The sequence below is a fragment of the Saccopteryx bilineata genome, chromosome 3 (genome assembly GCF_036850765.1).
Source record: "Saccopteryx bilineata isolate mSacBil1 chromosome 3, mSacBil1_pri_phased_curated, whole genome shotgun sequence".
NCBI lineage: Eukaryota > Metazoa > Chordata > Mammalia > Chiroptera > Emballonuridae > Saccopteryx > Saccopteryx bilineata.
In genome coordinates, this window is record NC_089492.1 from 313,968,217 (window position 1) to 313,982,867 (window position 14,651).

The 14,651-nt window shown below is 49.7% G+C and overlaps 2 protein-coding genes across 3 annotated transcripts in view; both read right to left on the reverse strand.

The window, feature by feature from the left end:
* Positions 1-11,993, reverse strand: part of CLASRP (CLK4 associating serine/arginine rich protein) — a 31,850-nt gene extending 19,857 nt beyond the window's left edge. For both annotated transcript variants that reach the window (XR_010730613.1, XM_066271838.1), the window contains exons 1-2: positions 11,948-11,993; positions 10,817-10,944 (exon numbers count right to left, since the gene is read on the reverse strand). Coding sequence is in view for 1 of the 2 variants with exons in the window: in XM_066271838.1 (XP_066127935.1) it covers positions 10,817-10,915 (99 nt within the window). In the remaining variant the exon portion in view is untranslated. The remainder of the gene's footprint in view (positions 1-10,816; positions 10,945-11,947) is intronic.
* Positions 11,994-12,156: 163 nt separating this feature from the next.
* RELB (RELB proto-oncogene, NF-kB subunit) overlaps positions 12,157-14,651 on the reverse strand; it is a 41,081-nt gene continuing 38,586 nt past the window's right edge. The window contains exon 11 of the mRNA XM_066271839.1: positions 12,157-12,930. Within this exon, the coding sequence (XP_066127936.1) occupies positions 12,545-12,930 (386 nt within the window). The 3' untranslated portion in view covers positions 12,157-12,544. The remainder of the gene's footprint in view (positions 12,931-14,651) is intronic.

Below are 14,651 nucleotides of genomic sequence, written 5' to 3' on the forward strand. Positions count from 1 at the left end.
AGAGGTGAACTAACCTGCAAAGGGGTGACAGCACTAATGGGGACCACCCAATCTCTGGGGAACAAGGGAAGAGTATCCTCTAGAAGTGGTGGCAAGAGGGTCTGAACTCTGGCCCAATCTTCCTCCTGATGCTTCCTCCCACCCCCCAGAGCATTCACAGCCAGGTGCAAGCATTCTGGCCTGGACCAGCCACCAAGACACCAGGACAGACAAGTATATACATGAAAACATGATCAATGTCACCAGTCATCAGGTAAATACTGATCAGAACCACATGACAACATTCCACAGTCACTAAGCTGGCTAAAATGGAAAGGAGAGACAATCACAAGTATTGTCAAGAATGTAGACAAATTATTTTCTTCAAATAGTTAAACAAAGAACAACCACATGGGCCCTGGCCGGTTGGCTTAGTGGTAGAGCGTAGGCCTGGTGTGCAGAAGTCCTGGGTTCGATTCCCGGCCAGGGCACACAGGAGAAGCACCCATCTGCTTCTCCACCCCTCCGCCACGCCTTCCTCTCTGTCTCTCTCTTCCCCTCCCACAGCCGAGGCTCCATTGGAGCAAACATGGCCCAGGCGCTGGGGATGGCTCCTTGGCCTCTGCCCCAGGCACTAGAGTGGCTCTGGTCTCAACAGAGCGACGCCCCGGAGGGGCAGAGCATTGCCCCCTGGTGGGCGTGCCGGGTGGATTCTGGTCGGGCGCATGCGGGAGTCTGCCTGACTGTCTCTCCCCATTTCCAGCTCCAGAAAAATACAAAAAAAACCCACAAAAAACCACCACGTGACACAGTGATTCCCAGGTAGATAACCAAAAGAACCAAAAACAGATACTCAAATACTTGTATACAAATGTTCACAGCAGCACCATTCACAATATCCAGAAGGTAAAACCAATCCAAATGGCCACCAGCAGATGACAGATAAAAATGTAGTTCATGCAGACAATGAAATGCTGTATGGCAACAAAAAGGAACAAAGCACTAATCCACACTACAACATGGGTGAACCCTGAGAACATTATTGCACACTAGGGGAAAGAGGTCAGACACAAAAGGCCATATACTGCACGATCCCATTTATATGAAGTGTTCAGAAATAGGCAAATCCACAGAAACAGCGAGCAGATTAGTGGCTACCAGGACTGGGAAGTTTGGGGAGAGGAAAAGGGGGGATGACTGACTGCTAATGGGTACAGGATGCCTTTTCTTTTTTCTTTCTTTCTTTCTTTTTTTTTTTTTTGTATTTTTCTGAAGCTGGAAACGGGGAGAGACAGTCAGGCAGACTCCCACATGCACTCGACCAGGATCCACCCGGCACGCCCACCAGGGGGCAACGCTCTGCCCCTCCTGGGCGTCACTCTATTGCGACCAGAGCCACTCTAGTGCCTGGGGCAGAGGCCAAGGAGCCATCCCCAGCGCTCGGGCCATGTTTGCTCCAATGGAGCCTCGGCTGAGGGAGGGGAAGAGAGAGACAGAGAGGAAGGAGAGGGGGAGGGGTGGAGAAGCAGATGGGCGCTTATCCTGTGTGCCCTGGCCGGGAATCGAACCCGGGTCCCCCGCACGCCAGGCCGACGCTCTACCGCTGAGCCAATCAGCCAGGGCAGGATGCCTTTTCAAGGTCAAGAAATTTTCTAAAATTAGATTGTGGTGATGGTTGCACAACCCTGTGAAAAAACTTAAAACCACTGAAATGAGTAAATTGTGTGGTATGTATCTTCAAAAAGCTGGGTCATCTTTTTTTTAAGTTATGGAGACGAAGAATGTCCCCGAGTCTAAACTCTCAAGTGTGCGCCCTTGGTCATGTGGGGGTCACAATTCCAGGGAAAAAACTTAGCAGCACTGCAACACTGAACATCCCACGTGCTGGGCCCTGGCTGTGCTTGGCTGTGTGCCACATCACAGGACCCATGAGAGCCGCGGAAAGGCTGCTTGCTGTGCTAGCCACTAAATCGTTGCTGAGCTTTGGCAATATCTCCCCAAGCACCCAGCCCCTACCACCACTCCTGCCCTGCTCCAGCCAGTATGTCCTTTATGTCCAGTATGTCCAGCTGGGACCGTGTGGTGGCCTCCTTTAGGACTCCCTACAGCCTCCCTCATCCCCCATAATCCATTCTCCACATGGTGGCGAGGGGGTTCTGCGAAAACCTATTAGTCCCCCTGCTCAGTCTCCTTAAGAGCCCTCGCGTGCTCTTCCCCGCTCTGCTCCAGACAGCCCGGTCCACACCATTCCTTGAACACCTTGAAAACACCAGGCTTGCCACATGCTCCCTCAGGACGCTTGCTCTGCCCTCAACCTGCAATGACCCTGCACATAGACACCTCTTCACCATTAGATCTCCTAGAAGCCTTCCCTATCAAAATACCTCACCCCACAACTCTTCATTTCCTCTTCCTCCTTGATCCCACTGTTTGTTTCAGAGCACCTACAACCACCTGATTTTACACCTCCCCCCACGTCTCTGATCACCTGTCTCCCACACTAACACATTACCTCCCCCAGGCAGGGATCTGTGTTGTTTAATCATACACCCAGGGGCTAGAACAGGCCTGGTCCACAGCAGGTGCTCAGGAGCACTCCTCACTGACAGATAAGGAGACTGAGCTGCTCTAGGGAAAACCATCAGCCCGAAGTTTCCTCACTGCCTCCATCTCCCACCTCAGTCCCAGCCAGTAGATGAGCAGGTATACCTGCCACTGCAAGGAGCTGAGGCCAAAACTAGTATCGGGGCACTATCTACCCTGCATCCACTGGGTGCCAGGCACTGGGCCGTTACTGTCCTCATTTCACACCTGAAGAAGCCGCGGGGGGGGGGGGGGGGGAGGGTCCCACCCAAGGGCGCAGGTGCCAGTGGAAGCTGCGCTGCTAAAATTCAACTCTTCACTCACCTGCCCCGCATCTGCCTCCTTCAGTTCCTCCTCTCAGGCCACTCAGCTTCTCAGCCCTGTGACAGCCCCTAGCCAAGTCTGAGACCAAGATCTTCTCACTCCTCAGGCTGCTCCAGGCCAAAGGCCCAGCTACCCCAGCCAAGACTAATGGGACATTGTTTGAAGGATGGTCCAGGGAAGTCATTGGCAGTGCAGGCACCACAGAAAAAAAAAAAAAAGCATTGGGCTGGGAGTTAAAACCCGAGTCCAAGGCCCAGCTCTGTTGGGACATTCTGGAAAAGTCAACGAACCATACCAAAAGCCAGGTATTGAACCAAGTGTTTTATGTACATTTTCTCACTCAAACGTCTCAATCGTGGAAGAAAGGTGCTTCTCTAGTCCCCATATTCCAGATGAGGAAACTGAGGCTCAGAGGGACAACTTCCACTTGCTTGAGATCACGACAATAATAAGCAGAACTAGGTTTTGAGCCCAAATGGGACTGACATAAATTTACCACCTTAAGCACTTTGAAGTGCATAGTACAGTAGCATTAACTATATGCACCTCATTATGCAACAGAGCTCTAGAACTTTTTTATCTTGCAAAACTGACATTCTATACCCACTGAACAACTCCCTTTTTTCCTGCCCCCAGCCCCTGCAACCACCATTCTATTTTCTCTTTCAGTTTGACTACTTTCAGTAACTCATATATGTGGAATCTAGCAGCATTTGTCTTTTTGTGATTTCACTAGGAAAAATATCCTCACGGTTCCTCCATGTTGTAGCATGTGACAGGACTTCAAAGTCCTTCCTTTTTAAGGCTGAATATTTCATTGCATTTACATACATTTTCTTTATACACTCATTAGACAGACATTATGAGTATTTCCACATCACAGCTATGGTAAATAATACTGCAATGCACATGGTGTACAAGATCTAAAATCCATTCTCAACCCCTGGACTATTTTTGCCTCCAGGATCATACGAGGTCAGAAGAGTTCATTCATGAAGTCTTTTTCTTGTTTTGTTTTTACAGAGACAGAGAGAGAGTCAGAGAGAGGGATAGACAGGGACAGACAGACAGGAGCGGAGAGATGAGAAGCATCAATCATTAGTTTTTCGTTGCGCATTGCGACACCCTAGTTGTTCATTGATTGCTTTCTCATATGTGCCTTGACCACGGGCCTTCAGCAGACTGAGTAACCCCTTGCCCGAGCCAGCGACCTTGGGCCAAAGCTGGTGAGCTTTTGCTCAAACCAGATGACCCCGTGCTCAAGCTGGCGACCTCGGGGTCTTGAACCTGGGTCCTTGGCATCCCAGTCTGACGCTCCATCCACTGCGCTACCGCCTGGTTAGGCTGAAGTCTTTTTCTTTTTTAATGTTTTATTGATTTTTAGAGAGAAGAAGGGAAAGAGCACGGAAGAGGCAGAAACAGCTGTTCCTGTATGTGCCCTAACTGGGGACTGAACCAGCAACCTCTGCGCTTCGGGACAATGCTCTAATACAGTGGTCAGCAAACTCATTAGTCAACAGAGCCAAATATCAACAGTACAACAATTGAAATTTCTTTTGAGAGCCAATTTTTTTTTTTTTCTGAAGCTGGAAATGGGGAGGCAGTCAGACAGACTCCCGCATGCGCCCAACCGGGATCCACCCGGCACGCCCACCAGGGGGCGAAGCTCTGCCCATCCGGGGCGTCTTCTGTCGCGACCAGAGCCACTCTAGTGCCTGGGGCAGAGGCCAAGGAGCCATCCCCAGCGCCCGGGCCATGTTTGCTCCAATGGAGCCTCAGCTGCGGGAGGGGAAGAGAGAAACAGAGAAGAAGGAGGGGGGGTGGAGAAGCAGATGGGCGCTTCTCCTGTGTGCCCTGGCTGGGAATCGAACCCAGGACTCCTGCACGCCAGGCCAACACTCTACCACTGAGCCAACCGGCCAGGGCCGAGAGCCAAATTTTTTAAACTTAAACTATATAGGTAGGTACATTCCTTATCAAGGTAGCGCCCGCACGTGGTATTTTGTAGAAGAGCCACACTCAAGGGGCCAAAGAGCCGCATGTGGCTCGCGAACCACAGTTTGCCAACCAAGGCTCTAACGAACCAAGCTATCCTGTTAGGGCTATGAAGTCTTTCATTCATACATTCAATTGTTAAGCTGTTAGGCCTAACTGCTGTGTGTAGGCCCTATAGTGCCCTCACAGCTCACAAGTCCAATATGGGGGACAGACCCACCCTGCAGTGATGAGCGAGGGTGGGCAGTGCTGGGATGGGGGACTCCAGAGGGATGCCTGACTCAGCCAAGGGGAAGTGGGGAGCTCAGCCTTGGGCTTTCTGGAAGAGGAGAAACCTAAGCTGGGAATTGTTTTTTCCCCACTTACATATCTTCAGGAGATTGTTTGTTTATGTAAATCACTGATTAAAGAAGAAAGTTTGTAAGGGCAAGAACAGTGACAGGACCAATGCCCACTAGGGAGAGAGAGCAAGTATTGAGGACGAATCAGAAGCAGACAAGCTTGCTGGGCACACCCACCTGGCATGCCACAGTTTACCTCAGCTTCTTCAAACCTCACCTCTCAGCCTCTGTTTCAGCCCAAGAGTAAGATGAGAGACCCACACGTGTCTCCTTAAAGCAGACATAGCAGCTGCCCAGCCACTGACACTGTCTACAGCTTGGTGGCTCAGATCTGAATGCTGACCACGTTCATGAATGGGGACAATGACTGCTTGTACAGGCCAGTACCACAAAGCACCCCATAGACAATGTTCTTGTTCTTAAAGCTCTGCCCTGTCACTCCCAGTGAGTGGGGCTGGTCATCACCACTGTCCCAAGAGGAAAATAAGGCTGAGGTAGCTCCCTGCTAACAAGGAGGAGAGCCAGGAGTCCCAAGCCTTATAGCAGAGGTCGGGAACCTATGGCTTGCAAGCCAGATGTGGCTTTTGATGGCTGCATCTGGCTTGCAGACAAATCTTTAATAAAAAAAAATGTTAAGCCCTGGCCGGTTGGCTCAGCGGTAGAGCGTCGGCCTAGCGTGCGGAGGACCCGGGTTCGATTCCCGGCCAGGGCACACAGGAGAAGCGCCCATTTGCTTCTCCACCCCTCCGCCGCGCCTTCCTCTCTGTCTCTCTCTTCCCCTCCCGCAGCCAAGGCTCCATTGGAGCAAAGATGGCCCGGGCGCTGGGGGATGGCTCTGTGGCCTCTGCCCCAGGCGCTAGAGTGGCTCTGGTCGCAACATGGCGATGCCCAGGATGGGCAGAGCACCGCCCCCTGGTGGGCAGAGCATCGCCCCTGGTGGGTGTGCCGGGTGGATCCCGGTCGGGCGCATGCGGGAGTCTGTCTGACTGTCTCTCCCTGTTTCCAGCTTCAGAAAGAAAAAAAAAAAAAAAAAAAAAGAGCTCCTTGAGCTCTAAGAAAAAAAAAAAAAAAGAAAAAAAATGTTAAAAATATAAAAAAGGCACTACCTCCTCCCTTCCTCTTTCCGCCATCTTTCTGTGCCGCCATAATGGTGCGCATGAATGTCCTGGCCAATGCTCTTAAGAGTATCAACAATGCCGAGAAGAGAGGCAGACGCCAGGTTCTCATTAGGCCGTGCTCCAAAGTCATCGTCCGGTTTCTAACTGTGATGATGAAGCACGTTATATTGGTGAATTTGAAATTATTGATGACCACAGGGCTGGGAAACTTGTTGTGAACCTCACAGGCAGGTTAATCAAGTTTCATTGTACTGACAACTTCAGCGGGCATCATGGACCATGAAGAAGCAAGACGAAACACACAGGAGGGAAAATCCTCGGATTATTTTTCTAGGGATGTAATACATTTATGCAAATAAAATGCCTCAAAGGACAAAAACAACAACAACAACATTCTCGCCTGACCAGGCAGTGGCGCAGTGGATAGAGCGTCGGATTGGGATGCAAAGAACCCAGGTTCAAGACCCTGGGTCATCAGCTTGAGCGTGGGCTCATCTGGTTTGAGCAAAAGCTCACCAGCTTGAACCCAAGGTTGCTGGCTCCAGCAAGGGGTTACTTGGTCTGCTGAAGGCCCACAGTCAAGGCACATATGAGAAAGCAATCAATGAACAACTAAGGTGTTGTAACGCGCAACGAAAAACTAATGATTGATGCTTCTCATCTCTCCGCTCGTGTCTGTCTGTCCCTGTCTATCTCTCTCTCTGACTCACTCTCTGTCTCTGTAAAAAATAAATAAACAAATAAACAAAATTTAAAAAAATATATAAAACATTCTCACATATTACAATCTATTCATTTCCTACCGCTCATGTTCATGGTTGAGGGTGGCTGGAGCCAATCACAGCTGTCCTCTGGGACAACACCAAATTTTTATTGGATAATGTGTAACATACACGGGTCGTTGTATGGCTCTCACGGAATTACATTTTAAAATATGTGGCGTTCATGGCTCTCTCAGCCAAAAAGGTTCCGACCCCTGCCTTACAGTGACCCAACTCTAGCCCTCTTTCCTCTGCACCATTCATTGACCTGAATGCAAATTTGTGGTCTACCAGGTAATAACAAGTTCAGTAACAAAAGCTAGTGTTTACTGAGCAAGCTGCCCTAAGCAGGCCCACGCTTAGTGGTCTGTGCCCAATCTTCACTGAATACTCCAATGGCCCTGTGAGGGAACTGCTCTTGTCCCCACCATTTGTGGCAGACCATTAACTGGCAACCAACGTTCATCCATCTTCTCCAATAGTAACAGGACTCCTAATATATCTGGCACAAGGCCACCCAGAATAGTCTATACCTCTTTGCCTTTCCTGCAGCTGTATGTGACCACAGGACTACTTTCTGTCTAGTGGGATATGAGTCGAAGCATTATATGCAAACATCTAGAAACTTTCTTAACAATGGCATGAGCACCTTGGTCCCGAGGGAAGACATACTGGCTAGAGCTTGAGCAGCCCTCTTAGACCTTGAGACAACACTCTGAAGAGAAGCCATGCACAGCTAAACAACAAAATGGTCCCTGAGCAGAACTGTGTACCAAATAAAATTTTATTTTGTTTAAATCACTGATGTTTTAGGTCTCTATTATTCACAGCCAAACCAGATTCTACATGTTACAGTATTTCACACTTGGAAGAGGCAACCAGGCTCGGGAGTCAGTCACTCGTCAAAGGTCACAAATACATAAGTAAAATCGCTGAAATTTCAACCCAGAGCTCTGTGACTACAAACTCTAAGGACCTAACCATTTTGGCATGCTGCTTCACAGCTGTGTCATCTTGCTACACTTGGACAAATTGCTACACTTTTCTGAACTTCTATTTTCGTGGCAGAAAGCGTGGTGAAGAGCTAAGAGAGACCAAAGGTCAGAGAGCCAGATTAGAGCGCCAGCTCTGCCCTCCGGCTATGTGACTGTAGGCTATGACTCTGTGAGCCTCTAATACGAGATAAGAAATGCCTCCTTGCCCTGGCTGATAACTTGGTTGGTTAGAGCAGCGGTCCCCAACCCCCGGCCGCAGACCGGTATTGGTCCACAGAGAAAGAATAAATAACTTACATTATTTTTGTTTTATTTATAAGTCTGAACGATATTTTATTTTTTTAAAATGACCAGATTCCCTCTGTTACATTCGTCTCCTAAGTTTGACAATTATATTTTAAAATACCAGTTTTTACGCCGGTTGCATAATTTTATTTTGTGCATTTATCCGTCCCACCCTAAAGGCCAGTCCGTGAAAGTATTTTCTGACATTAAACCAGTCCGTGGCCCAAAAAAGGTTGGGGACCACTGGGTTAGAGCACTGCTCCAAAGCACAGAGGTCACCAGTTCCATCCCCGGTCAGGGTACATACAGGAACTGACCAATATTCCCGTCTGTCTCTCTCTTCCTCACTCTCTACAATCAATAAATAAAATTAAAAAAAAAAAAAAAAAAAAAAAGAACCACCACCTCTTAGGCTGGGGTGAGGATTTAATAAAGCAGAGACACGTATTAAGTGCTTAGCACAGTGGTTAAAACATAAATGCTTAATAGTACTAGTTGTTATTGTCAGCATCACTTTTTTTAAAATTTATTAATTTTAGAGAGGAAAGGAGAAAGAGACAGACAGAAACATCAATCTGTTTCTGTATGTGCCCTGACTGAGGATGGAACTGGCAACCTTTGTATATCAGAATGATGCTCTGACCAACCAAGCTATCCAGCCAGGGCTCAGCCTCATCTTTAACACAGGATCAATACCATTCTTTCAGGCCTGCTGAGAGGACTAGAAAGGGTACGCCAAAATAATAAGCGCTGGGTCTGGCTCCCCACAGGCCCTTAATAAATGGCAACTATTCATTCCTGAGCACTGGTTGTGTTCCTGGCCCAATGCTGAGGCCTCAACTATAACCAACACAGGCCAGGCCCTGCCCTCATGGTCATGTTATAATAATTATTTTGACACCACCAGAAATGGGCTCTCCCTTTAGCCCAGTGGTTCATTCATGGGTGACAGCAGGCAAGAGAGGAGCTCTCAGAAATCCCTCCCTCAGGGAGAGCAGCCTGTCGTACTGGTGACTTTCAGGATTCAGAGAAATCGTGTATCTAAAGCTCTTCTCACATAGCCTAGTGCCCAAGAAGGACCAATTAAAATGATAATTGCTACTGTTACACTGTTTTTAGTTAGTCTATTCTTTCAAACCCTATTTGTTGGGCCCCAGCTTGGGATGTAAATGTAACCCAAATATACCTAATCCTCAATCTTACAGAGCTGGATATGCAGTCAGCTGTGTTTCCTTCTACAAAGGGAAGGACAGGGAACCATGACAGCACTCATAGGGACACCTGACTGACCAAGTGAGGTGGATGAAGGAAGACTGCCTTATGGATTGAGATCTGACAGATGAATAGGAGTTAACTAGGTATAGGAAGAGTTCATGCAGAGGCCCTGTGGCCAGAAAAGGCTATATAATTCTGGGAGATAAACTTACACTCTTTATAATCTTTTGTGTTAGAGATAGTCATCTAGGCAGTGAGGATGCCAGATGGCTTGAGCAAAGGAATGAGACAGAGCAGGTGGCATGTGTCTGAACGGGGGGCAAAAGCTGGACCACCTTGAAAGTTGTATTGAGGAACCTGGGTTTTCTCCAAGAGCACTAGGGAGCCACAGAGCAGTTCTGAGCAAGGGAGGGACAGGGTCGGCTTCGTGTTTTAGAAAGATCTCTGAATCTTTTGAGGACGGTCGGTTGGATGGAGCAAGACTTAAGGTCCGGAGACCAGGGAGGAGGCTATGGCAATGATACAGAAACAAAAATAGGAATGTCTATACAAATATCATCTAACAAGAAAACTGACCCTAGTACACAAGTGCAATCTCAAGCTGGAGTCTCAATGAAAGTAGGAGTCAAATACATAAACGAAGGGAGGCAAGACAGGCACAATGTGTGGTAGCAGAGACACAAAAAAGGACACAGGACCCAAGGATGAAGCTGAGAGGCCAGTGGAGGACAGACCAAAAGGGCCATTTAGGTCATGGGATGAAGTCTGGTTTCCTCTCCCAAAGCAACTGAAGCGTCAAAGCATCAAACAGGAGAGGGAAGTGGTCAAAGTTCACTTAATGAATACTGATGCACCCCTGCAGGGTCCCAAGCCAATTGAGAGTGGCTGAGCTCTGGGCACTGTGAATATAGCAGTAAGCAAGACAGACAACATCCTGGAAGCAGCTGTCTGATATCTGGACTGCTCTGAGTGTTAACAAAGACCTTCCTTCTTCCTGCTAACACCAGCTCTGTGCTTTGAGGCCACATCAAACACCACAGTATGTGTTAACAAACAGAATGCTGCAGGGTTTTACCAATGATTACATTGAAGAAATGACTGCATAATCTAAGAAACTAGGCTCTTATTTTGGCATATTTCCCAGCCTAAATTTCACCATGATGACCAGGGCCCCACCGTCTTAGGAGCTCTAACCCCCAGATTAGAGGTCAGTTACTCACAATCTTTTCATAGTACTCCCGCCGCCGCTCCGCCCTCTTCTTGTAGTCAACCATCATGCCTCGAAGCTTCCGCTCATGCTTCCTAGCTTCGTGCCACATTGTGGAGAGGCCAAGCCTGAGGCTTCAACCTGGGGGATGAGAAGGGAGTGTCAGATGGGCTGTAAAAACCATATGGGGAGAATCAAAGTCACCTACAAGTTGGTGACAGAGTTAATCCTGAATGCCAACTTCAGGGAGAGCAAGTAAGGCTGCAGAACCGTGCACCAGATCCTGGGGCATATCCCTGACAACTCTGATCCAGTACCTTGGGCATTCTGACCCCCCCCCCCAAGTGATTCTAGAGTGAGCATCCATCTCTCAGAAAGGACTGTCCTGGGTTCAAGGCGCTGGAGTGAAGAATAAGAGGTTCTGGAATAGAAAAAGCAAGTGTCTGGAGGCAGATCCTAAGCAATTGGGGACTGGAGGTCAATGGAGGGGGAAGAGCTGAAATGGCTCCCACCAGGAGCCATCCGTGGAGATGGGTATGGGTTGTAGAGTGAAGATAAAGGCAGGTGGAAGAAAAGGGGGAAAACTGTGGAAAGAGAGTAGCTGTATGGAGGTGGAGATCGAGGGCAGGTGGAGGAAGACGACGACGACGCTTGTGGGGGCAGGCAGAGAAGGAACACGGGAGAGTGCTGTTTTTCTTTACAGCACTGCTGAGGTCTAAAGACGGAATCTGAATGGGGCCAGGGTGAAACAGGCAGCCGAGGCTGAGCGAGGCGAAGCTGGCAGGCGAGAGGAAGTGGACCGAGTGTAGAGGCAAGGTTCGTGGACGGGGGGCGAGGGGGAAGCCCGAGGGTTTGGACAGGGTTCGAGGACTGGGGTGTGGGCCTGAGGGTTCGAGCTAAGTTTTTTTGACACAGGGCGGGACCTGTGGCCAGCTGCAGAGTCCGCCGCGGCGAGTTCCGGCCCACGGCGGAGGCAGGGGCGCGGCCTGAGGCCTGGCAGGCCGGGGGAAGTGAGGGGTGTGAAGCCCTCGGCGCTGGGGCCGAGCAGAGGCTCACAGAAGCCCAGAGAGGCGCGGAAGCAAAGGCGAAGCGGGGCTCACGCTGCCCAAAGGCTAGGACATCCGGGCCCGACGCCTGCACTCACCGCCTCGTCGCCGCCAGCCACCGATACGCTCGCGCGCGGCCCGCACCGGAAACGGAAGTGGGAGGCCGCGCGAAGGGGCGGGGCGGAGCATGGCAGAACGCGCTTCCGCTACGGCGAGGGGCGGGGCCGAGAGGGGAGGGCGGGGAGAAATGGAGGTAGCCGAGCCTGCGGGATTTGAGCGTAAAGGAAACGAGACCCCCCAAGGCTCAGAGCGCATCTTTATTGGGAAGACTGAATAACTGATCCGCTATCTTCATGGGGAAGAAGGGCTGGAGTTCTGCACCGTCCTCCTATATGCACAGTCTTCAGAATCATCCGGGAAAAGGTGTCCCCAGTTGTGGGGGCTGAGTGCATGGGAGTGAAGTCCCTTTTCCTCTCTGCACTCAGTTTTCTCACTTGTAAAATGGGCTCAGGGGAAACCTGTGCTGCAGAGCTTCTTGCCGATGCTGAAGAAGTCCGATTCAGAAGTATGAGGAGATTGGGAGACCTGACCAAGTGTATCCCAAGGGGATTGGGGTACTGACCATCCTGGTTGGGTTTTCATGGCCCCTTCCACCTTCCCCCTCACCCAGTGCCTTTATTCTGGCACCAAGGGGGCTACGTGGCCTCAGGCCCAGGGGACAGGAGGCCACCCCCAAAGGCCGCCTCACGGTACTGGTTGGGAAACATGTTGCTGCCCACAAGGCTGGCAGTGCCTCCGTCCCCAGGAACTGGAGTCTGGTATGAGTCCAGTGTCAGAGGCTCAGGGTCAGGTGGTTCCCCAACCGTGGCCCCTGCCACCCCATTGCCTGTGACAGCGCTGGCAAGTGGTGGTGCTGGGGGCAGCATGTCCAGCATAGTAAAGAGCATGGGGGTCGTGGTTTCATAGGGAAAGCTGTCGTCCAGGAGGTCCGTTCCCCCAGGGGGCTCCAAGCCAGGGAGGGACACGGCACTGGGGAAGAAGTCTGTGTCTGGCAGCAGAGCTGATGGTGGGAGGAATGGGCCTGCAGGGAAGGAAGCATAGTGGGTTTTAGAGTCAGCTTCTGGCCACGTTCTAATTCAAATGGCTAGTACCATGCTACATGTATTATCAGGATGGCTTGCTTTCACCCCAAGGAGAACAAGGGTTGCAACAATACTTCTACAGTGCTGGGAAGTTTTTCCAAAGAACGAGGAAGGAGAAGAGGCTCAAAGGCCATCCTAAATATAAAGACAACCAGCCTGACCAGGCGGTGGCGCAGTGGATAGAGCGTCAGACTGGGATGTGGAGGACCTAGGTTCGAGACCCTGAGGTCACCAGCTTGAGCATGGGTTCATCTGGTTTGAGCAAAAGCTCACCAGCTTGGACCCAAGGTCGCTGGCTTGAGCAAGGGGTTACTCGCTCTGCTGTAGCCCCATGGTCAAGGCACATCTGAGAAAGCAATCAATGAACAACTAAGGTATCGCAATGAAAAACTGATGATTGATGATTCTCATCTCTCTCCATTCCTGTCTGTCTGTCCCTATCTATCCCTCTCTCTGACTCACTCTCTGTCTCTGTAAAAAAATAAATAAATAAAAAGACAGCCCAAAAGTGATATCTATACCATGGGAGACCCAAATGAGAAGTCATCAGTCTCCAAACTAGAAGGTAAAATGACAAACATCATTATAGGAGGACCACTTTTTCCTGAGACAAGACTAACCTCACCAGCAAAGGCTGATTATGCTTATCTCAGGGCTGCCAGGACTCTATTTCCCAGCTTCCCTTGTAGCTCCATATGCGCATGTGACTATGTTCTGCTGCCTGGAATGTGGGCATGATGGTTGCAGCCACAGCACACATTTGACCCACAAGATGGAAACTGTGAGTTGAAAAAGGAATATATTTGGGACTCTGGTAATCATGCAGCTACCAAGACATCCCTGGGCCACCTACTTCTGGACTGTGTTTATATGAGAGGACAAAATTCTGTCCAATTGAAGCCCCTGTTATTTTGGGTTTTGCTGTGAATACCATTAAACATAATCATAACAAATGCAGGTGCCTGGCCTGCAGTGGCACAGTGGATAGACCATCAACCTGAAACGCTGAGGTTGGAAACCCTGGGCTTACTTGATCAAGGCAAATATGACAAGCAATCAATGAACAACTAAAGTGAAGCAACTGAGTTGATACTCCTCGCTCTCCTACCCTATTGTGTCAAATCAGTAAATCAAATCTTTAAAAAATGCAAGTGTCCCTGATTTCTGACAAGTTCCTAACATATGGACACAGTCACTGTGCTAAATAACTGTGTGACATAACCTCAATAAATTCTATAAAGGATCCAGAGAGGTAGGGTTTCCATCTGACAGATGAGTAAACTAAGGCCCAAACAGATCACACAGTGGCTAAATTGTAGTCTCAGAATTCAAACACAGTCTGATTCCAGAAGCCATGCATCTAACCATTATACTATAGTGCCAGGGCAGCTTTGCCCCAAGAACGAGAAAGGGGGGCTTTAGACATTGGGAAACTGGGGTGATGGAGGGAGTAGATGAATGGCAGGTGGCTGACGAGGAGGGGCTTTGGGGATTAGGGATTGGAGATGGACGAAATGGGCTAGGGCTGGGAACTGCTGGGCATTGGCTGCCGGTTGCAGTGGGGTGGGGGGACAACAGATGGTGGTGCAATCTCCAGAGTGGGACTGGCTGGGAGCTGGGTGTCCTGGGGCAGTGAGATGTTGGCGATAATGTTCTTACA